The sequence below is a fragment of the Tamandua tetradactyla genome, chromosome 17 (assembly GCF_023851605.1).
Source record: "Tamandua tetradactyla isolate mTamTet1 chromosome 17, mTamTet1.pri, whole genome shotgun sequence".
Lineage (NCBI taxonomy): Eukaryota > Metazoa > Chordata > Mammalia > Pilosa > Myrmecophagidae > Tamandua > Tamandua tetradactyla.
In genome coordinates, this window is record NC_135343.1 from 47,370,927 (window position 1) to 47,396,471 (window position 25,545).

Genomic DNA, 25,545 nt, shown 5'->3' on the forward strand with positions numbered 1-25,545 from the left:
TGAATTCTACCAGGCATTCAAGAAGAAATTAGTACCAATCCTGCTCAAACTCTTCAAAAAATTGGAGAGGATGGAAAGGTACGTAACTCATTTTATGAAATCAACATCACCATAATACAAAAGCCAGACAAAGATACTACAAGAAAAGAAATTTACAGATCAATTTCTTTAATGAATATAGATGCAAAAATTCTCAATAAAATACTTGCAAAATCAAATCAGCAGCACATTAAAATAATTGTACACCATGACCAATTGAGATTTATTCCAGGATTGCAAGCCTGGTTCAACACAAGAAAATCAATTGATGTTATACACCACACCAATAAATCAAAGCAGAAAGAAACACATGATCATTTTGATTGATGCAGAAAAGGCATTTGACAAAATTCAACATTCTTTCTTGATGAAAACTCTTCAAGGAATAGGAATAGAAAGGAACTTCCTCAACACACTAAAGGGAATATATGAAAAACCTACAGCTAACATGTTACTCAATGAGGAAATACTGAAAGCTTTTCCTCTGAGATCAGGAACAAGACAAGGATGCCCACTGTCACCATTCAACCTTGTGCTGGAAGTATTAGCTACAGTAGTTAAACAAGAAAAACAAAAGCATCCAAATTGGGAAGGAGGAAGTAGAACTTACACTGGTTGCAGATGACATGACACATATATGTCAAAAAATCCACAAAAAAATCTATAGCAAAGCTACGAAAACTAATACATGAGTACAGCAAAGTGGCAGGCTATAAGACCAACACTCAAAAAGCAGTAGTGTTTATATATACTAACAGTGAGCAATCTGAGTAGGAAATCAAGAAGAAAAATTCCATTTACAATAGCGACCAAAAGAATAAAATATTTAGGAATAAATTTAACCAAGATCACTGTTCTAGTTTGCTAGGTACCGGAATGCAATATACCAGAAATGGAATGGCTTTTAAAAAGGGGAAATTAATAAATTGCTAGTTTACAGTTCTAAGGCTGAGAAGATGTCCCAATTAAAACAAGTCTATAGAAATGTCCAATCTAAGGCATCCAGGGAAAGATACCTTGGTTCAAGAAGGCCGATGAAGTTCAGGGTTTCTCTCTCAAGTGAGAAGGCACATGGCAAACACAGGGTTACTCTCGCATCTGGAAAGGCACATGGTGAACATGGCATCATCTGCTAGCTTTCTCTCCTGGCTTCTTGTTTCATGAAGCTCCCCGGGAGGCGTTTTCCTTCTTCATCTCCAAAGGTTGCTGGCTGGTAGACTCTGCTTCTCATGGCTATGTCATTTTCTGCTCTCTCAGAATCTCTCTGGCTTTCTCCAAAATGTTTCTTCTTTTATAGGATTCCAGTAAACAAATCAAGACCCACCCAAATCAGTGGAGACACATCTCCACCTACTCCATTTTAACAACCACTCTTGATCACTCAAGATTACATCAAGATCACATCAAGGTGTGATTCCTTAAGTCACATCTCCAGGGAGATGATCTAATTAGTTTCAAGCATACAGTACTGTATAGGGATTAGAAGAAACGGTTGCCTTTACAAAATGGGATTAGGATTAAAACATGGCTTTTCTTGGGTATATACATCATTCAAACTGGCACAATCACAAAAGACTTAAACACAGAAAACCTCAAGAAATTACCAAAAGAAACCAAAGAAGATCTAAATAAATGGGAGGATATAATGTGTTCACGGATTGGAAAAAGCAAAAAAAATATGGTTAAGGCGTCAATATTACCCATATTGATTTATAGATTTATTTCACTTTGCTAATGCTACCAGAATGGTATATACCAGAGATGGAATGGCTTTTAAAAAGGGGAATTTAATAAGTTGCTAATTTACAGTTCTAAGGCTGAGAAGATGTACCAATTAAAACAAATCTATAGAAATGTCCAATTTAAGGCACTCAGGGAAATATACCTTGGTTCAAGAAGGCTGACGATGTTCAATATTTTTCGCAGCTGGAAGGGCACACAGCAAACATGGAGGTGTCTGCTGGCTTTCTCGTGGCTCTACAAAAGGGACTCTCTCCAAAATGTTTCCTCTTTTAAAGGATTAATGGATGGAGTCACAACTCCATAGAAGCTATCTGATCAAAAGTTACAACCCACAATTGGGTGGGTCACATCTCCATGGGAACAATCAAAATGCTCCCTACCAGCAATATTGAATGAGGATTAAAGAACATGGCTTTTCTGGGGTCCACCAAAGAGTCAAACCAACTCAACAACTCAACAATAAAAGGACAAACAACCCAATTTTAAAAAGGACAAAAGACATGGACAGATACTTTTCAGAAGAAGAAATACAAATGGCTCAAAAACATGAAAAGATGCTCAACCTCACTGGCTATTAGGGAAATGCAAATCAAAACTACAATGAGATATCAACCTCACACCTACTAGAATGGCCACTATGAAAAAAAACAAAAAACAGAAAATTACAAGTACCGGAGAGGATGTGGAGAAAGAGGGACACTTATGCACTGATGGTGGGAATGTAGAATGGTGCAACCACTCTGGAAGGCACTTTGGCAGTTCCTCAGGAAGCTAAGTAAAGAACTGTCATGTGATCCAGCAATCCCATTACTAGATATATATTCAGAGGAATTGAAGACAAGGATACAAACAGACATTTGCCACTGATGTTTATAACAGTATTATTTACAATTGCCAAGAGATGGAAACTCTTGCTGCAGTTTCATAATATGCTTTAAAGTCAGGTAGTGTGACTCCCACTTTATTGTTCTTTCTCAAAATATTTTTAACTATTTGGGGCACCCTGCCCTTCCAAATAAATTTGGATATTGGTTTTCTATTTCTGCAAAGTAAGTTATTGGGATTTTAACTGGTATTACCTTAATTTATAAATCAGTTTGGCTAGAATTGACATCTTAACTATATTTAGCTTTCTAATCCATAAGCACAGTATGCCCTTCTATTTATTTTGATCTTCCATGATGTCTTTTAGAAATTTCTTGTAGTTTTCTGTGTATAGGCCTTTTGTAGCCTTAGTTAAATTTATTTCTAAATATTTTATTCATTTGATTTCTGTTGTAAGTGGAAATTTTTTTTTATTTCCTCCTCAGATTGCTCATCACTAGTGTAGAGAAATTCTGATTTGGGGGTGTTCATCTTCTACACTGCCACTTTGCTGCACTCATTTATTAGTTCTGTAGCTTTGCTGTAGATTTTTCAGGATTTTTGACATATTGTGTAATGGCGTTGGCAACAGTGAGGGTTTTACTTTTTCCTTTCCAATTTGGATGCCTTTTCTTTTTCATGTCTAATTGCTCTGGCTAGAACTTTTTATTGACACATCTTTATACACATACATTCCATACATGGTGTACAATCAGTGGCTCACAATATCATTACATAGTTGTATATTCATCACCATGATAATTTTTTAGAATATTTGCATCACTCTAGAAAAGGAAATGAGGAGAAAAAAGAAAAAACTCATACATACCATACCTCTTACCCCCTCCCTCTCATTGACCACTAAGTATTTCCATCTACCCAATTTATTTTATCCCTTATCCCCCCAGATAAAAGTTTTTACAATCACATGGTCACATTGTAAAGGTTATTTCTTTATATAATCATCTTCAAGAACCAAAGCTACTGGAACACAGCTAAACAGTTTTAGGTACTTCCCTGCAGCGACTCCAGTACATCATAAACTAAAAGGGAAAGCTATATAATGCATAAAAATAACCTCCAGGATAACCTCTTGAGTTTGTCTGAAATCTCTTAGCCACTGAAACTTTATTTTGTCTCATTTCTCTCTTCCGCCTTACGGTCAAGAAGGCCTTCTCAATCCCTTGATGCTGGCTCCTGGTTCATCCCAGGAGTTCTGTCCCACATTGGCAGAGATTTATACTGCTGGGAGTCATGTCCCATGTAGGGTGGAGGGCAGTGAGTTCACTTGCCGATTTGGCTTAGAAAGAGAGTCCACATCTGAGCAACAAAAGAGATTCTATGAGTCCAAAGTAACATAAATGCAAAATAAATTTCATTTTTCTCTACACATTTGAAAACAGCATTAGTTAAATTTATGATGCAGTTTCAATAGTAATTAAAACTATGAAAGAAAAATATCATGTCCAAGATACTGGTCTTTACAAAAAAATCTGACTGTATCATTTGTAAAATTAATAACTTTCTAAGGATCAGCTTTAAGCAAGGTATTTTATATTAAAATTTAATGATTATTCTTAAGATTATATTGCACTTTTCTTCCAAGAACTCTCCCCCAAGAGTTGCACACTTTAAATCATTATTGCCTAAATTTTAAATAGAAAAAAAAAATGAAGAAACCCAATTATTCAGAAAAATAATTTTATTATACTACCAACTAATAGTTTAATACTATGAAGAAATATCTTTTCTGATTTACTGGTCAGCATTTGATACTTCTATCATCTCATGTTTTTCTTCATTTTCTTGGGCATAATTTAAAAAATAAATAATTTGCTGACAGAAGGTCAACTAAATAAAATATATTTAGTTAGAGCAGCATGTCTATTGCACATTAAATGAAGCTTGAACAACTGTTAACTTATTTCTGTTGATACAATCTATTTTGTCTTAAGTCTTTTAGTAATGTTAAATTGAAAGCAAAGTTCACCTCATTACATCTCATTTGTTTTGTCAATGTTTATAAGTGTCTTTGTCATTATATATATGGTAACAGAATAAAAATGTAAAAAATAAAAAAAAATTTTAAAAGAGGTTCTATGGGAGTGACTAATTTTAATAGGCTTAGCCTATCCTTTCCAACAAGAAGTTTCATAGGGGCAAACCCCAAGATGAAGGGCTCAGTGTTTTGATTTGGTTGTCCCCACTCCTTGAGAGAATATCAGAAATTCTCCAAATGGGGACGTTGAATATTTCCTCCTTTCTCCTCAGCTCCCAAAGGGACTCTGTAAGTACTCCTTTAGATTCAGTCGTCAACTTGGCCAGGTGAAGGTGCCTAGATCTATTGCTGTGGACATGAGCCAATGGCGTGTGAACCTCATCTGTTGCTGATTACATCTGCAGTCAGCTAAGAGGTGTGCCTGCTGTAATGAATGATATTTGATTTAATTGGCTGGTACTTAAATGAGAAAGCTCAACCTAGCACAGCCCAAGCAGCTCAGCACACCTCATCTCAGCACTCGCAGCTCAGCCCACGCCTTTGGAGATGCAGAAAAAAATCACCCTGGGGAAAGTTATTGGAACCCAGAGGAAGGGAGAGAAGGCCAGCAGAGATCACCCTGTGCCTTCCCATGTAAGAAAGAAGCTCAGTTAAAAGTTAGCTGTATTTCCTCTGAAGAACTAACGAAATAAAAATCCCCTTTTATTAAAAGCCAATCCGTCTCTTGTGTGTTGCATTCTGGCAGCTAGCAAACTAGAACACTGGCCAAATTACTATGGGATATATTGAGATATCACACTAACCTGGGCAAAGCAACAAAATCTTGTGCCCTATTCAAGATTCCATGTTTTTATGGTGTTCGAATAAACTGAGCACACAAGTAAAATTAGGTAATACACTGCCCAAAATATAAATTTTGCACCAAATAAACTTCTCTCCCTTTGGTCTCACACAGAAATTGAAGTTTTAAAAATATGGCTGATATCATGCTTTACCCTGCATTCTGATTTACGTTAGTCCTGTCCAGATCAGCTTCATTCATTTCTCTACTTGAAGTCTGATCACTTTTTCAACTTTTTAAACAGTTCCTGTATGGAGCACTATTGACTTTAATAGTCTCTATCCATTGTAAATCATGAACACTGCCGCCATAAACACCAGTGTGCAAGTGTCCATTTGTGTCCCCATTGTTAGTTCCTCTAGGTATATACTGAGCAATGGGGTTTCAGGATTATATGGCAACCCTACCCCTAGCCTCCTGTGGAACTACCATACTACCCTCTAAGGGACTGCACTTCTTCATTTCCCTACTGACAGTGAATAGATACATCTCTTTCTCTGCATTTTCTCTAGCATTTGATTCTCTCTGTTCATTTCCAAACTGTTTTATTTGCATATCATACACTCCAACCGAAGTGTATACACATAACCTTCACCATCATAATCTATATGAAGACATTTCCTTTTCTTCCACAAGTAATCCATACCCCTCCCATTCCCCCCACACATACCTACTGACATTTAGTTTTGGCATAATGCCTTTGTTACATTTAGTGGAAGCATATTACAAAATTACTGTTGACTACAGACCCTAGCTTGCATTGATTGTACTTTTTCCCCTATATCATCCATTATTAGCACCCTGCAATGTTGACATTCATTTGTTCTCCCTATGAAAACATGTATTTTTATTTGTACATTTAATCACCACCATTGTCCACTCTGGGCATCCTGAATTATACCATCTCAGTCCTTATCCTCTATTTTTTCCTTCTGGTTTCATATGTGCCCCCAGCCTTTCTCCCTCAATCATACTCACATTCAGCTTCATTCAGTGTACATATATTATTGTCCTACAATCAGGTAGTATTGCGTTATCCACTTCTGAATTTTTACAATCAGTCTTGTTGCACAATCTGTATTACTTCAGCACCAACTGCCCAATCTCTACCCTATTTCTATCTCCTGATAACCTACGATGCATAGGAGTGGCTAAAGGAAAGTATCTGAAACTGTTGAGCTGTGTTCCAGTAGCCTTGATTCTTGAGGACAACTGTACAAAGATATAACTTTTACAGCGTGACTCTGTGATTGTGAAAAAATTGCATCTCATGTTCCTTTTATCCAGGGTATGAACAGACAAGTAAGAAAATATGGATACAAAATAAATAAATAATCGGGGGCATAAGGGGTAAAATAAATTGGGTAGATGGAAATACTAGTGGTCAATGAGAGGGGTATGGTATGTATGAGTTCTTTCTTTTTTCTCTTTATTTCCTTTTCTGGAATGATGCAAATGTTCTAAAAAATTATGATGGGGATGAATACACAACTATGTGATGATATTGTGAGTCACCAACTGTACAGCATTTATCGAATGTATGTGTGTGAAGATGGGTCAATAAAAATATATATTTTTAAAATACAATCAATGCAAATTAGGGTCTATAGTTAGCAACGTTGTAATGTACTTCTATTGAATGTAACAAAGGCAAAATGCCAAAGCTAAATATAAATGGGGGGTATGTGGGAGGGGTTTGGGAGTCTTTGCAGAAGAAATGGAAATGTTCTCATATAGATTGTGGTTGTTGAAGGCATATATAATTATTATAGGAACCAGTGTTTTTTTTTTTTTTTTTACTTAGGTTGGATTGTATGACGTGTGAATAAAACCATTTTAAAAATGAACAGAAAGATACAGGTGCTGGAGAAAGTGTGGAGAGAAATAGATGTATCTATTCACTGTTGGCAGGGAAGCTGAGAGGTGCAGCTCCTCTAGAAGGCTGTGTGGTGGCTCCACAGGAGGCTAGAGGAGGGGTTGCCATATGATCCTGCAAACCCATAGAAAGGTATATACTTGGAGGAACTGAGAGGGAGGACAGGAATGGACATTTCCACACTGGTGTTTATGGCACCTGTGTTTGCATTTTACAATGGATGGAGGTGGCCTAGGGTACATCGATGAAAGGGGAACTGTGGTGTAGTGGTGTACATAAAGAATGGACTATTTAGCAGATGTAAGAAGGAATGAAGTTGTGAGGCATGCAACTAGATGAGTGAACTCTGAGGACAGTCTGTTGTATGAAATAAGCCAGAAATGAAAAGACAAATATGACATCTCACAAACATGGACTAACTATAATGTGCAAACTTTGAGAACTGAATATGGGAGCATAGATTATCAAGCGGAGGCCTATTGTTAAATCCTCCTAGATTATAACCTCTTATAGTAATCACCTCTATTCCTTTTTAACTGTTATTTCCAACTTCTTAGATGCTCAATTCTTTCTGTATAACCTGGTCATTCCCTGGAACTTTGGGTATTTGTGTGACACCTGAGACACAGCTCTTAAACTCTGCTGGTATGAAAATCAGCATTATCCCATACAGGAACTGTTAAAAACACTGAAAAGCGATCAGACTTTAATTAGAGATATGAATGAAGCTGATCTGGGTAGAACTAAGATAAATCAGACTATAGAAGAATATTGACTGTATTTTGAAACTTTAGCTGCTTTGTGAGACCAAAGGAAGACAAGTTCATTTGGTGCAAAATTTATATTTTCAGTAGCACACTAATTTTACTTGTACGTTCAGCTTATTCGAACAGCATAATTTCATGGAACCTTGAACAGGCAGTGAGATCTTGTTAGTTTGTATAGGTAGGTGTGATGCCCCAATACATCCCAGAGTAATCTGGGCAGAAGATTAAAAACTATTTTCAAAGTTTCCTTGAGGGACTGGGGGAAAAGGTGGAAAGATTAAACGTGCACACCTGGGTAAAATGTCATATTCTCACAATCATTAGGGACTAACAATTTGATGGGCCAGGCCCACCATCTTGGGGCTTGTCCTTATGAAACTTATTCCTGCAAATGAGAAGCTAAGCCTACTTATGATTATGCCTAAGAGTCACCCCCAGAAAACGTCTTTTGTTGCTCAAATATGGCCTTTCTCTCTCTCTCTAAACCATCTCTGCAGGTAAACTCACTGCCCTGCCCCCTACATGGGGCATGACTCCCAGGGGTGTAAATCTTCCTGGTAATGTGGGACGGAGAAAGACTTCTTGATGAAAAGGGAGAAGAGAAATGAAATAAAATAAAGTTTCAGGGCTGACAGATTTCAAATAGATTTGAGAGTTCTTCTGGAGTTTACTTATATATTATATAGATATCCCTTTTCAGTTTTTGGTGTATTAGAGTAGCTAGAGGGAAATACCTGAAACTGTTGAACTGTGATCCAGTAGCCTTGATTCTTACAAATAATTGAATAACTATAGAGCTTTTAAGATGTGACTGTGATAACCTTGTGATTGGCACTCCCTTTATCCAGTGTATGAACAAATGAAGTAAGAAGAAAAAAAGACAAATAAATTAATAATAGGGGGTAAGGGGACATGGGATGTTTTAGGCGTTCTTTTTACTTTTATTCTTATTTTTATTTTTTTGGAGTGATGAAAATATTAAAAAATCAACTGTGATGGCTACACAGCTACTGTACCATTTGGATGATATGGTATATGAATATATAATATATCCCAATAAATTGATTGTAGACCATTGATTGTACAATTTGGATGATTATATGGTATGTGAATATGTAATATATCTCAATAAAATTGCATTTAAAAAAAAGAACAGACAACTGTGATGAATAAAAGTTTTGCTCATTTTGAGACCAACCAATCAGGTTATGTTTACATGGTGACCATAGATAGGTGCAGAGTAGCATGGCAATCAGCAAAACCCAGCCAAGAGCAGAAAAGAGGTTGCAATTCCAGCACAGGTCATGGGGAATCTGGGTTTTGCATATGAAGTATCCCTCATCAAGGTGTAGAGCTGAATCAGGATGCTTTTCTAAAAAAGAGGCTCAGTGCTTATGCACAGTTTCTGTAGTTTTGTGGGGAGGGGGTGCATAAAGACACTTTCACCATAGATACAGCCTTGGCTGTTCCCAAGACTGGGAAGATGTGGAGAAAAGCAATTGCCTGGGTAACAGAAGCCCTTCCCCACCTTATCCCAGAGGACCCAGAGACCACTTCTTTTTAATGTTTAACCCTTGACTAAGGAGCTAAACACATGACCCACCAAAGTACATCCCTTTCCTTCCCAGCATTAAGTCCCCTCTAACAACAGATTGCCTTTCTTGGGGGGTGGGGGGTGAGGAGGAGGTATGGGGAGTATTAGAGTCCTGGAACTATGTTAATGTAACGAACATTGTTCCTAAACTGGCTCAAAACTACTCTCTTTAATTATGGTGTGACCCAAATTGAATGAGGGTGGACCCCTAATCCAACATGGCTGAAGGCCTTATAAGCAAAAGGAAATTGGACACAGAGGAAGGCAAAGAGAGAAGTCAGAAGCTGGAAGTCAACAACCTGGAAGGGAAAGAAGATGTTGCCATGTATGTTGCAGTGTGACAGAAAAGCCAAGGAAGCCCAAAGATTGCCAGCCAGCCAGAAGATACCAGCCTTGGGAGGAAGCAAGTTTTCTAACCTCTGAAACTGTGAGCCAATAAATTCTCGTTGTTAAGCCAAGCCATTGTATGGAATTGTTTTAGCAATCACGAAACTAAAACAGAGACTAAGAGACATGGCAACTGAACACAAAGCATAATCCTGAGAGGATCACACATCCCCAACCCTTCTGAAGTTGGTGTGACTTGCTTTGGTCAATGAAACATGAGCTAAGCACTATCTGTAACTTCCAGATGGAAATTTTAAGAGCCACTGTGCAACTTGCAGCATTCTCATCGAGCTGTTGAGTGATCATGACACACCTTGCAATGAGCCTTCAGCAGAGTGTGTTCCTGAGTCACTACAATGAATCTTCCTATTGATTCATGTTGGATATATAGAGTGAGTCATAAACTTCTATTGTGTTAAGCTAATAAGCTTTAAGGACTGTTAGTAACTGCACCCTAACCTAACCCAGAAGTCCACAAACTCATGCCATCAGTCTCATCCTTCCTGCTACTTTTTTTGTAAATGTTTTATTGGAACACAGCCATGCTCCTCATGTATCTTAGGCTGCTTCTGCACTCAGCATAGCTGAATAGTTACAACAGAGACTGCATGGCCTGCAAAGCCAAAAATATGTACTATCTGGCTCTTTACAGAAAAGTTTACTGACTCCTGATTAGCCTGGCTACAGACACAATAAAAATATAAGATAAACTGAGAAAAGAAAAATATCAAATCATTTCCAAAATGTGATTCCACACTAGCTATTTGGCCTTGGGTGAGTTACTTAATATTTGTGTAATCCATTAGTTGCCTCATGTATAATATGCTGATAATAACAGTATATACCTCATAAGATTGTTTGAGAAATGAATGAATTCTTGCATGTACAACACTTAAAACAGGATCAGACAAATACCAGAGGTTTCGAAGGGGGGATACTGGAGTAGCCAGAAATATGGACAAGGATATAAGCTGATGGATATAAAATTACTAGGGCAAGACTCTAGTACATTCTAAGAATTCGGTAAATGTTTGCAATTACTATTCCAATTATGTAAAATTAAAATATATTTGAATAAGCATGCTATGGGATATGTTCAACAGGAAAACATCAGTAGTACCACAGCAACACCAGGGATAAATAATGGGGGAGGGACAAGAAGTAAGGGGACGTTTAGATTTTCTATTTGGTGAGGGTGTGTTTACTGGTTATCTTGGGAATGATGAAATTACCTAAAATTGAGAGTGTTGATGCACTGTGGACTTTGGACATCATACATGATGCCTAATGAATGCAGGTGGCTGAAGGGTGCAGTGACTGAGTAGATTAGCAAATGATGGCGTATACAGATGATCGAATATCATGCTGCTACAAAAAAGAACAAAGTTGTAAAGCATGAAACATTGTGAATGAACCTGTGGGACATCTGGTGAGGCAAAATAAGCCAGAAACAAAACAGCAATTATTATATGGTCTCATTTAGAAAACGCTTATAAGAAAATGGGGGCCTAGATTGTAAGTTCTTGTAGTGGTCGCATTTTGTCCAGAGTGGGAATTATTTCTGGATTTTTAGAGGATGTTTTCTTTCTTTTTTTTTTTTTTAGAGGATGTTTTATATATGTATAACCTGGTATTCAGAGATGAGAATGAAGGCAATCAGGTCAGGGTTAAGGTAATTCAGAACACAGGGGTAAGGAAGACTCTGTCTACATTTTAGAACTGCACATGTTCTTTGGGACCAAAGGAAGAAAGGTTTCTTTTGTCCAGAACCTAAATTTTCTGTAGCATGTATCTCAAACCTGTCTAGATAGCCTGTTTAAACAACTGAAACACAGGGAGTCAGGAATAAAAATGAGGGCCTTTAATCCTGTATAGCTTAATGTATTACCTGGATATATCCCAGAATATATTAAGCAGATAATCAAAAAATATTGGCAAAGTTCCTCGAGGACTGGGAGAAAAAATATAGGACTATTAAACTTTACCACTGGGGAAATACCTGATACTGTGTCAAACATTAGGGACACCCAAATCAATAGGCCAAGCCCTTGATCTTGAGGCTTGCTCTTGTGAAGTTTATGTATGTAGCAAAAAAGCTTAGCTAACCTGTAGGCGTGTCTAAGAGTCACCTCCGGAGGTGCATAGATGTTACCTCACTCTCTCTAAGCCCAACTCTGCTAGTGAATTCATTGCCCTCCCCCTACATGGGACATGATATCCAGGGGTGAAAGTCTCCCTGGCAGAGTAGGAGATGACTCCCAGAGATAAGTCTGACCCTGGCACCACAGGATCAACAATACCATCCTGACCAAAAGGGGAAAAGAAGCGTAACAAATAAGGTATCAGTGGCTGAGAGAGTTCAAAATCAGTCAAGAGGCTATTCTGGAGGTTGCTCTTATGCAAACTTCAGTTACACATTGCTACCTATCATGACTTGCCAACCCCCAACCAAAACCATTCCTGCCAATCCTAAAGAACACCTATGGCAATATATGAGATTCTACAAAGATTCCATGCACAAGGGTAACTTTCTAGAAACCTACAACCTCCAGATGGGTCCCTGGACCAGATAAGTCCTGAAACCTAGAGGGGCCAGCCTTTCCAGAACATCAGTTAGCTTCATCTTCCTACCCCTTATTACTGATAGCCCTTCCCACATGAAAAAGTTAGAATGGGCATAGCCCAAATACCCCTGAAGAGTGGGAGAAAGATCAAAGGTGATGGTGGAGTTATAAAGAGAAGGTAGGGTTCAACAAACGAGTATGATTGCTGAATCATTAAACTGATATTTCTTTTAGTTTCCAGCATCTTAGAGAAGCTATGAGTAAAAATCTAAAATTGTGGAATTGTAACCCATATCAAACTCTGAAATCTGCTCTACAACTAATTGTTGGGCTGTGCTTTGAAATTTATTGCTTTTTTGTATATATGTTAATTTTCACAAAAAAGAAATAAAGTAATGATAAAAAATATACATTCTTTCTAACCTCCTATGTTCTGGAGCAGCTAGAAGGAAAAATCTGAGATGATGGTATGGTAGCCCATGACAAACTCTGGGATCTAATCCTGTAAAATCTTGTTGAAGAGTACTTTAAAAATTATTGCTTTTTTCTTTCTTTGCTTTGTATGTATATTACAAATAAAAATTTAAAAATATATTTGAATAGGAACAGAAGGCTAAAAGACAATAACAAACAGTAAAAGTCACTATCTTAAATACTAAAAAATTACTTTTTTCTTTTTAATACTATTTTTATGCTTTTAAATTTTTCTATAATTGAACATATTAATTTTAAAATCAGGAAAGGAAAATCAATGTTTTTTTAATATTGAAATTTTGTTAATATTTCTCACATTTCACAAAACATCTTTTGTTGACATTCTACAAATGATACCATCCAATACTGTCCCAATACTTTCTTCTTGTGAGGAGAGTTTATATATCTGTAAAAAGAAAAGACAAATTACATGACATAGTGATATATTTGCATATCATTAATTTTCATTATACAAAAATGTATATACAAATATTTATCATTCAATTACTGGGTTAATGATTTGAAATCACAAACCCAAATGTGATTAAAATATGCAAAGGAGATGGTAATTCATCACATGTCAAAAATTCCCTTTAAATTGAAGTTATGGCTCTCGGAACACAGAGAGCCAATTTGTTCTAATTTGTAAAGCACACATCTAGATATTAACTTCACATGAAATTTTATATTTTAAATGTACTATGTAAGTTTGATATTTAAAGCCACCACTTTCTTAAAGTGAAGAATGGTTTTGTAAACTAAGTAATTTTCTAATTATATTTTACATAAACCTACACCTTCCAGTTCTTTGCATTCATATTTTTCATGTAATCTTTTGGTTATCACTAACCTTTCTTAAAATTTCAAAAATAAAGTACACTGATGATGTATAACAAAGTACACTGACATTACTCCTCATCTATCACACTCTTTATAAAAATATGGATTTACAAACCTTTTTGACTTCTGTAATATTTGTTATTTCAGGAAGATTTTTCAGAGAAATCTGATGACCATCTACCTGAGATATTAAGTATTCTTGATTTATTTGTATTTCTCCCTCTTCAACATAAACAATTAAAATTGAAGTATCATTTGCTGAGATACCAAATTTTTTCAAAGCCTCAGAAATCTAAGGAAAAAAAAGACAATGTATTGCTATTTCTTATGTGGGAAATATCCCTCTTATCTGCCCTCTTTAGTTCCATTGTCACTTCCCTGCTCATCTTATTGTTCACATCCTAATAATTCTCTCTGCCTACAACTTTTCCTTTTGATAATCTATTTCCAACACTACCAGTTCGTCTCTAAAGTAGTCTTTGCTTAGAATCAAGCCCAGACTTCTTGGCATGGCACACAAATGCACCCTCCCACTGGCCTCAAATGACCTTCCATAAGAGTCCCCACCCCCTAGCAGTATGGACTGTTTGGGGATCCCTTCATATTTTACACTTTTTGTCTGTGCCAACCTTTGTTCTCTGCCTGGAAGGCCCTTTCTGCCACGGTTTGGTTGGTGAACTCAACCTTCAAGGCCCAGTTCAGATGCCACTCCCCACAGCATCTTCCTTCCTAGAGAATAAATTGCTTCCTCATCACTGTTCCCACAGATTTGAGTTAGAATTTCCATTATATCATTTATTGTTACTTCTGTCTTATTCTTCTGCCTCTCCTCAAGAACATATTTGTTTCTTCTGCCCCTAGAACTGTAACTGGAACAGGGTCAAGCTCAAAAAATGTTTGTTGAGTTGAATAATTTCTTGAATTATTCAAATGATCTCAAAGAAACAGTATTTACTGGTAAATTTTAGTCCCGGCATTGGCAAATTCTATTTCCATACTGAGATAACTGCATTTTATCAACTTTTTTTTTTGCATGGGCAGGCACCGGGAATTGAACCTGGGTCTCTGGCATGGCAAGCGAGAACTCTTCCACTGAGCCACCGCGGCCTGCCCCATTTTATCAACTTTTAGGTTACCTGTATTTTAAACCATATCACAAAATTACTAATTTCCACTTGAAGATATCAGTACATTGCTATTAATACTTAGTTGTATTATTATTATTAACCATAGCAGAAATATTAAAACCTCATCAGCAAAACTTCAGTCATCTTCTCATGTGCCACATGTATAAATGTCTATAGCTCAATAACTTTTATTGAGAAGGTATTTCTAGCAGTACCTCAAATCACAAACATTTTTATGCACTGGGTGTGTGAGAGAACATGTGATAACGGCTGTTCTAGGTACTACGTAGACAGCCTCTTGGTTTGTGGAAAAGACATGGATTCTACCCCCAAGAAGTTCATATGGAAAGTGAGAGAAGTACATGTTAACACAGAAAATATTCATGGCTAGTGTTTTTTCAGCATTTAGGTTTAACAACTTCTTAAGCAAAAATACAGAAGGAGGAGAACAGAAAAAGGGGCAGAAGGAATATTCAAATAAATGATGGCAAAAAACTTCCCCAACCTGTCAAAAGGTATGAAAATGCTCATCCAAGAAGCCCAGAGAACAATAAACAGGATAAACTTGAAGAATAATAAGCACCATCACATGCTGATCAAACGTCAAATGCAAAGGACAAGGAGAGAGTCCTGAAAGCTGCAGGAGAAATGCAATGTGTGGTGTACAGGGGAGGCACCATTAAATTAAGTGCCAATTTCTCATCAGAAACCATAGAGGCAAGAAGGCAGTAGGTTGAAATATTTAAAATGCTGAAAGAACACAAATGCCAACCAAGAATTTTTTATCTGGCCAGACTGTCCTTTAAAAAGGAGGGGGAGATTAAGTCATTCCCAGATAAGCAAAAGCTGAAGGAGCTCATCACCATTAGACCTGCCCTACAAGCAAAAAAGAAAATAATAATAAATCTATGGTTTGGGATATACAGTGTATAAAGACATATAATTTGTAACGAGTATCAAAAAAGGTGGGTGAAGGAAGGGTGTGTGAATTATACATATGTATGCTATTGTGGTCAAGTTGTTATCAAGTGGAATGTGACTGTTATACATTTAAGATGTTAAAATTTAACCCCATAGTAACCACAAGGAAAATCTAAGAAAAATATATCCAGATAGAAATGAAAAGGGAATCAATGTTACAATATTAAAAATCATATAAATATGAATGTTGCCATAATAGAAATTTTGAGGAACAAAAGATATATAAAACTTACAAAGACTAAACAGCAAAATGGTAAGAAGAGGACCTACAATATCAGAGTGACTTTCAACATAAATGGATTAAACTTTCCAGTTAAAATGCAGAGACTGGCAGAGTGGTTAAAAAAACCTGACCCAACTATAAGCTGTTGATAAGAAACTTACCTTAACTTCAAAGGCTTAACTAGGTTGAAAGTGAAAGGATGGGGAAAAAAAAAATACATGAAGATTCTTCCTGACCCAAAATGGTAACAAGGATAAAGCTATCCTCACTTAATTCAGCTAAACTTTCATTTATTCACATGTAAACTAACTCCAAAGCGTATTTGTCAAGTATGAGGTAAAGCTGAGCTTCAATGCAGTACAGAGCTGTCTTCACTGCTACTTCATATATCACTAGGTTTATAGAAATTTAGCCTCAATCCAACCGATGAGCAAAACATAGGTTGTTATGATAAGGCCAACAGAAATCAAACAAGAAAATACCATATTACATTGTTATTTGGGGAAAGGTTGAAAATAATTTCAGTAGATAGAGTTCTTGTCTTCATTTTTCCCAGTTTGTAGAGATGAACTGCTTTGTTTGCTGCCACAAGTATCTGGAATGGATCCACAATCTACCAAAGAGAAAAAAGATTCACACGGAGAGATTTTGGAGCACTCTGAAGAGGGATGCCCTATCACATGGTAATTCCAGTTATAACTCAGAATGTTTTATTCATCACAATTCTTACAAACTATATTGCTAAAATTACTACCTCAAGGGCCCGGTATTCAAGAACTCATAGAATTTTAAAGTTAAAAAGAAATTAGATAAATAGTAAAAATTAAAAAAAAATCTACTGAGATAACTATAATGGGAAAGATTCGTATTCTAGATATTTTGCCCCATATTATTTTAATTCTGAAAACTACCTTATGAATTATTTTAACATGTAATAGATGGGGAAACTGAGCAAAAAAATGCCAGAAACATAGTAAGAACTATATAAAGTTTAGCTGTGACTCACTTAAAGTTACAAGTGGCAGACATAGGATTAAGGCCCGGGTACGTGATTCTACAGCCTGTGCTTTTAACCACTATGCTACGCTTCCTTTGCTTATTTTTCTAATTCAGACCCTCATTTCACAGATAAGAAGATGGAGACCTGGAAATTAGCCATTACATCAGAACCACCGCCTTTCACATCTTCTTTGGCAGGGCCTGGGACTTATGTTGCTATTCATTGTTAAATCAAGGTTGTCCTAACATAAATTCACAGTCTTGATGAAAATTTTATACCAGAAGATGACAGAATTTTAGGCTAAACTAGAACATCAAGAAAAATTAAAATATTCTTAAGTGCTCCGTATGGCTTATTCATTCTTACACTTCATACTCACCACTGTAGGATTTATTAATGAGCCATCAATGGTGCCTTCCATGGCCTTTTTTCTCAAGTCTCCAGCATTTTTTACATCTTTAAATAAGAGAAGTGTTACTCTGCATTCTGGAAACAGGTCTAGCTGATGTGTTAACTGCATTTCATAGATAAGCTGGATCCTATTACACAAAACAAAACAATAGATTTTCTTTGTTTAAAAGTTAACATTATAACTAACTTCATTAACAAATACCCTTGCTACCAATGAATTAAAATAACAATAAAATGATAGAACTATCAAACTAGAAAAATTCATCCCCAAAGCACATTTTGCATTATTATAAGATGTTGTCTCTCTAATCCTGCTGAGCTGTTGTTTCTAGAATCCTTTGCCAATGCAGGAATAAAGCCAAGAGAGCTGGCTGCCCCTGCTAGTACAGATGAAGCAGGCTCTGATGAGAGGCAGCTTCCACAGGGGACAACCAGGAGTAGACTACTAGGAATTCTTTAGAACACAGATTACTTATAGTATTAATGGGACCACTCCATCTTAGCTTTCTTAACTTTCTGATTTACTATTTTATTTATATTTTAAGTGAGCATAAATATTAAGAAATAAAATTAAGTTCAAAGAAGAAAGTATCACATTTAACCCAAATATATTTATTTCACACATGGAAATTAAGCACAGAGGGTAAAATTCTTAAATATAAAATAATAATGGCCCTTTTTAAAAGCATAAGTTTAAGATGGAAATGAGAGGACATATAAAAAGATATAAAAGAAACATAAAAGATAATGTAGGGGTGTGTGAGGATAGTTCAGTGGTAGAATTCCCGCCTGCTATGTGGGAGAGCCAGGTTCAATTCCCAGCCCATGCATTTCCCAAAAACAAACAAGTAAAGAAACAAATGAAAAAACAAACAAAAGCAAAAAATTCAACAAATGGTGCTGCAATAAGGGGATACTCACATGTAGAAAGAATGAAATGTGACCCCAGCCATACAGCATACAAAAGAAAAAGAAAAAAAAAGATAATGTGAATATAACATCTTTTGTTGCTCAAACATGATGTGACCTCTCTCTCAGCCCAACTCTGCAAGTGAAATCACTGCCCCACCCCCACCCCCACTATGTGGGACATGAATCCAGGGGTAAAAGTCTTCCTGGTGGCATGGGCAATGACTCCCAGGGATAAGCCCTGCCCTGGCACTGTGGGATCAACAATACCATCGTGACCAAACAGGGGAAAAGAAGTGTAACAAATAAGGTATCAGTGGCTGAGAGTTCAATAGAATCTAGAGGCTATGCTGAGGTCATTCTTATGCAAGCTTCAGTTAGATGTTGCTACCTATCATAACTTGCCAAACCCCAACCAAAACCACTCCTGCCAATCCTAAAGAACTCCTAGGGCATTAAGATTCTACAAAGGTTCCATGTACTAGGGTAACTTTCCAGAAACCTACAACCTCCAGAATATCAACTAGCTCCATCCCCCTATCCCATAAATTAGAATGGGCATAACCCAAATACCCCTAAAGAGTGGGAGAAAGATCAAAGGAGAAGGTGGAGCTATGCAGATAAGGTAGGGCTTAACAAATGAATATGACTGCTGAATCATTATTTTGATATTTCTTTTAGTCTCCAGTATCTTAGAGAAGCTAGAAGTAAAAACCTAAAATTGTGGAATTGTAATTCATACCAAATTCTGAAATCTGTCGTACAACTAATTGTTGAGCTGTGCTTTGAAATTTATTGTTTTGAATATGTTATTTTTTCACAAAAAAGAAAAAAAAGTCGATTGTGATGATAAATGCATAGCTATATGAAGATATTCTGAACCACTGATTGTACACTTTCGATGATTATATAGTATATGAATATGATATGTATCAATAAAAAAATTTTTAAAAAGATAACGTGAATGAGCAAAAGTCATAACCAGTTCCTTAGGTGGAAAAACAAAGTATTAAAAAATTTGCTTTCTAAAACATTTTCAAAGTCTTAATGATATATTTGGGTGGGACTTTTGATAGATTTATTTTAGCCTTTTATCTGGTAAGTGACATTTCTAGGACTCTTTTTAAAGGAATTAGAAATGCTGAAATGTCCCTCACATTATGCTAACAGTAAAAAGTTGAACAACCTATATAGCCAGTAACAGGGGATTGGATATGGAAATTTAATAAGCAACCATTAAAACTGTGCTCTTGAAGAATAGTTTATTATGTGTGGAGAAAGCAATAAAATAACATTAAATAAAACAACTGGATGGAAAATAAAATATAAAATGTGGCCAAATTGTAGGGCTGTAAAAAAACGTGCATATAGGACCACTCCTCAAGATGGCAGACTAAGATTCTTCAGGGCTCCATTCCCCCAAAGAAGCTTTGAACATTCAACAAGAGCTGGGAGAAACATCCTTCTCAAAGCTCCAGAAAACAGTTAATGGACTACAATAACAGGGTAAGCACTGAATCAAGACAGGGGCTAATTATAAAAAGGGATAGGGGGCGCAAGAGTGGTTCAGTGGTGGAATACTAGCCTTCATGCGGGATACCCAGGTTTGATTACTGAACTATGCACTGTACCCTTCACCCCACCAAAAAAAGAAAAGTGATAGGATCTCTTGCTCTTTGGCTGGCAACTCTCCCACTACTTACTGACATGCAGAACCAGACTGTGCTCCCAGTGGGGATCCCAGTCACAACTCCAGAGGGAGTAGGGCAACTCTGTGTGGTGGTTTGCAGCTGTATGTACCCCCCCAAAAATTTCGTGTTCTTAAAGTTAATCCATTCCTATGGGTGTGGAACCAACATTAGTAGGATCTCTTAGTGAAGCTACTTAAGTTAGGGTGTGACTCACCTCCTTTAGGGTGTGTTTTTTTAAATGTAATTTTATTGAGATTTTGTGCAAAAATATTGACACCAAAAAAAAGCACACCAAATAATCCATCTAATTGTATGATGACATTATGAGCCAGACAATTGATGGTACACAGTATAATCATATAGTTGTGCATTCATCATTAAAATCAATTTTAGAATATTTTCATTACTCTAAGAAAATAAAAATGAAAAGAACACCCAAAACATCTCATACCCCTTATCCCTCTCTATTCTTTGCCTTTATTACTCATCTGCCCATTTACTAAATACAGGGAGTGTCAGTCACAAGATTTCACAATCACATGGTCACATGATAAAAGCTTTATAGTTATACAATCACCAAAAGAATTCATTCTACTAATTACAGTTCAACAGTTTCAGGTACTTCCTTCTAGCTTTTCTAATACACTAGAAACTAAAAAGGAATATCGATATAATGCGTAAGAATAACCTCCAGAATGACATCTCAACTATTTGAATCAGCCACTGAAATTTTTTCTTTTCTTTTACCCCTTTTGGTCAAGAAGTCATTCTCAACTGCATGATGCCAGGGACAGGAGGCTCATCCCTTGGAGTCATGTCCCACATTGCCAGGGAGACATCCGCCCTTGGAACTCATGTCTCACATAGGGGAGAGGGTAGTGAGTTTATTTGCAGAGTTGGCTGAGAGAGAGGCCACATCTGAGCTGCAAAAGAGGTCCTCTGGAATTGGTGATTCTAAGATATAATAGGTTTGGCTTCTCCTTTACAGGAATAAGTTTCATAAGGGCAGGCCCCAAGATCAAGGGCTTAATTAAATTAGGAGTCACTGATGCCTCAAGATAGGAAAGTTTAATATTCCCATGTTTTTCCCTAGTCCCTCAAGAGAATTTTGCAAATACCTTTTTATTTTACTCTCAAAATACCCTGGGATGTATTGGGGTATCAAACTAACCTGTACAGAACACCAAGATCTCATTCCCTATACTAGGCTCCATGTAATCATGTTGTTTAAATAAATTAACCATACTGGTTAAATTAGTATGCTAAAGAAAATGTAAATTTTGTACCTAATAAACATCTCTTTCTTTGGTCTCACATAGATGATGAAATTTTAAACTACAGTCAGTATCATCCACTACCCTGTATTCTGATTTACCTTAGTCCTAACAAATTACATTTCATTCATATCTCTTTTTCAGCTCCTTTAATAGTTGCTGTATGGAGTAATGCTGACTTTTAGAGCTGCAGAACTCTGAATCTCAGGTGTCACACAGATACCCAAAGTTCCAAGGAACTACCAGGTTATACACAATGAGTTCTTCATTTCAGAATTTAGAAATAACAGCTAAAACTCAGGAACAGATGTGACCACTGTAAGAGTTTACAGTCTAGGAACCTTTACAGTAAGTCTTACTGAACATTCTGTACTCCTTAATTGTTGATTGCCCAATCTCTGCCCATGTTCTATCCCCTGATAATCTATGCTTCTGAATTCAATTCTCAGCGACTGCTCATTATATTAGAGAGGCCTTATAATAATTGTTCTTTCCGTTCTGGCTTATTTCACTCAACATAATATCCTCAAAGTTCACTTAGTTACATGCTGAGCTCACCAGGGTAGGTCTTAATCCTCTTACTGGAGTCCTTTATAAGAGAATGAAATTCAGACAGAGAGAGAGCTGGAAAAGGAGCCTGCTGCATGGCTGTTCAACTGGGGCTTCTTTTCATTACTCCCCAGGGTTGGATTCACTTTTCCTGGGTCCCTGTGGCTTTTCTTTCTTAGTTTCCTCCCTGTTTGGGTGGAACATCTTTAAGTAACTTATAAAGAAAGGGATTAGAGAATATAACTTTAATTCCTTGGATGTCTGAACTATTTTTAAATCCTTCTGATAGTTGCATGCTATCACAGGATATAGACATTTATAATGAAAATGATTTTTCCTTCTCCATTAACTCTGATAGCTGATAATGTTAACGAGAATCAAAGGTTTGAGTCACTGAATTTTATGGGAGATTTTTGTTGTTTGATTTTAGGGAGCTTTTAGTATCTTTTCTTTGTTCTCGGTATTCTGAAATCTCACAGTGATATGTCTAGATGAGACTTTTTATTTATCATGCTGGCTATCACTTGAGCCCCTTCAATCTAAAGATTTGTCTTGTGTTTCAGGAGGCCGTATCATTGCTTGAGAGTTTTCTGCTCTGTTTTTTCTTTCTGGAATTACTATCAGAAGAAGACTGGGGCCACTTGGATTTAACTATTTATCTTTTCTCTGATATTTTTCCTTTGTCTTTTTCTCCCTGCTTTCTGAGAGATTTTTCATGTCCAATCTGTGAAATAAATGTCTCTGCTTTCCATGGGGTCATTTTTTTTTTCAGTTTATTATTCTTCTGTTTGTTTGTTTCAAAGTTTCCTCAAATATATGCTGATCCTTAGTTATATGTTCATTTTCAGGAACACAGGTTGCAGTCCCTCCAGCTGCCTGCCTTTGACTGGGGTGTGGGGAAGGTACACTGGAAGGTGAAATTCCTCGATATGGACCAAAATTTACCAGTCTCTTCATCCAGCTCTTCCCTGGACATTGCTAGTACTCCGCTAGATTCCAGAGTTCCAAAATAGTTGATTCAGACAGTTCCTGTCTGTTCAATAGTTGTTTTGGTGGAGGGACTGATTCCTAGAGCTTCCTATTCTGCCATCTTCCCACAGTCTTCTCTAACTCCTCTCATTTGCCTGGGGTTTCTGAGCCTTTAGCTCTACAGGGTTCCACAGGATAGATTGGTCTCCTCTGTGGCTGTAGTCCCTGTGCTTATACTCCAGATTACAGAGAGTATCTCACAGTTGTCTCTTGCCCTGGCTTCACCCTTTTCTCTGGTCCAGCTCCTCCCTACCCACAAAACCCCTGGGTCCTACACCCCATTCTGGCCTCACCAAAGTAGAGCCATGGCTGCAGAGCCAGGTCACCACCAGACCAAGGAAGCCTCTAGGCCAAGTAAGTAAAATTGTTCCTGACTTGAAAAATCAGAGGGAAGTTAGTGTATTAGCTAGGGTTTTCTAGAGAAAAAGAATCAGCAGGAGATATCTGTAAATATAAAATTTATATAAGGTGTCTCACATAACCACGGGGATGTAGAGTCCAAGGTCTGTAGGGCAGGCTGCAAGCTGGCAGTTCCAATGAAGGTCCTCAACGAACTCTCAGGAGAGGCTGGATAGGCAACTGTGGGGATGTAAGAGTCCAAAATGTGTAGGACAGGACACCAGCTGGCAGCTCCAATGAAGGTCCTCAACGAACTCTCAGGAGAGAATGGCTGACTAAAGCAGGAAGAATGATGGTCTCTTCTAAGTCCTCCTTAAAAGCCTTCTGGTGATTAGATTAAGTCCCCTTAGATGATGCAACATGGTCATGATTTAAGTCCATGAAATGTCCTCATAGCAACAAACAGTCCAACGCTTGCCCAACCAGACAACCGGGCACCACCATCTGGTCAAGCTGACACATGAACCTGACAATGACAGCTAGAAGAAGAAGTCGGTCCATTTAATAAACATGTATTAAATGCACACACTTATTAAATGCATTTTTTGGTACTGACACCTTACTGATGAATAAGGCACACTCTTACCCTAAAAAGCCTTGGGGATGGTGGGGGAGACAGGCACACAGACAAGTGAGGGGTACGCTGTGTGAGGGCATTCATGGTTTGGTGCTTATGTTCCTCCCGTTTTTCTTTGATATCATCTTTATTACAGAAAAAGCCTAGCATATACAAAAGTAGAAGAGTAGAATGAATCTCCTGGCATCCATTACCCAGGCTTCTTCTGGTTGCTTTAATAACCTATGTTCTCCTTCTCCTAAGGCCTTTGCACATGCTGTTCTCTTTGCCTGGAACATTCTCTTCCCACCTCCCCATCCATCTCCTTCGTTCAGCTCCTCCAGTTTTCAGATGAGTGGCTGAGATATTGAACTGGAAAAGTAACTTCTGAGGGGGAGGAAAGTTCATCTTGCTTTTGTTCTGTCAGTTAGTCCAGTTCAGTCCCTTGAAACTCAGTGTGTGTTCCAGACCAGCATTGCCAGGGCTCCAATCAGACCTGCTGATCATAATCTGCATTTCACAATCTTAAGAAGCCCTGTTTAGAATAAAAAAGCTCCTCTGGCTTGTTTCTAATGAAAACAGAATGTGAAGCTTATTATGCCCAACAGGACTAATATCAGTACATTAACTTTAATACTGGGCAGTTAGGGATTCTTCTAAATGCAGTATGATGGCCAGCATCCCATTTGTTTTTTTGTTGCAAGCCACAGGTCTCTAGCTACACCTTAAGCAGAGGAAAGTCAGGGGTCTCTGATGACTGATACTTTTCATTGCTTTATAAGGGTTTAATATCCAAAATATATAAAGAACTCTTACAACTCAACAATAAAAAGGCAAACAGCTCAGTTAAGAAAAAATTGGGCAAAGAATTTGAATAGACATTTCTCCAAATATATACAAATGCCTAATAAGAATATGAAAAGATACTCAACATCATTAACTATTAAGGAAATGTACATCAAAACTACAATGAGATTCTACTTCACACCAACAAGGATGGCTCTTATTTAAAAAATAACGTGTTGCTGTAGCAGGATTGTTTCCCGTTCTTTCACAGCCAATTTTTTTTTTTTTTAACATGGGCAGGCACCGGGAATCGAACCCGGGTCCTCTGGCATGGCAGGCAAGCGCCCTTGCCTGCTGAGCCATCGTGGCCCTCCCTGTTTCCTGTTCTTGATAGGATTGTAAAATGGTCCAGCTGCTGTGGAAAACAGTTTGGAAGTTCCCCAGAAAGTTAAACATAGAATTATCATATAACCCAGCAATTCTACTTCTAGGTCTATCCAAAAGAATTGAAAACAGGCACTGAAACAGATAAAAGAACACCAATATCATAGCAGGATGCCAATAGGTAGAAATAACCTAAGAGTTCACTAACAGAAGAATGGATAAACAAAATGGTGTCTAT

The 25,545-nt window shown here is 37.2% G+C and overlaps 1 protein-coding gene across 5 annotated transcripts in view; it reads right to left on the reverse strand.

The window, feature by feature from the left end:
* Positions 1 to 25,545, reverse strand: part of TPRKB (TP53RK binding protein) — a 27,132-nt gene continuing 1,587 nt past the window's right edge. For 2 of the 5 annotated variants that reach the window (XM_077134576.1, XM_077134578.1), the window contains exons 2-6: positions 23,660 to 24,060; positions 17,699 to 17,858; positions 16,810 to 16,932; positions 14,104 to 14,280; positions 13,413 to 13,554 (exon numbers count right to left, since the gene is read on the reverse strand). In XM_077134576.1, the coding sequence (XP_076990691.1) occupies positions 13,468 to 13,554; positions 14,104 to 14,280; positions 16,810 to 16,932; positions 17,699 to 17,858; positions 23,660 to 23,661 (549 nt within the window). In that variant the 5' untranslated portion in view covers positions 23,662 to 24,060 and the 3' untranslated portion in view covers positions 13,413 to 13,467. Of the gene's footprint in view, positions 3,967 to 13,412; positions 13,555 to 14,103; positions 14,281 to 16,809; positions 16,933 to 17,698; positions 17,859 to 23,659; positions 24,061 to 25,545 lie in introns of those variants that run through there. The other 3 variants (XM_077134579.1, XM_077134580.1, XM_077134577.1) reach the window with 2 other exon arrangements.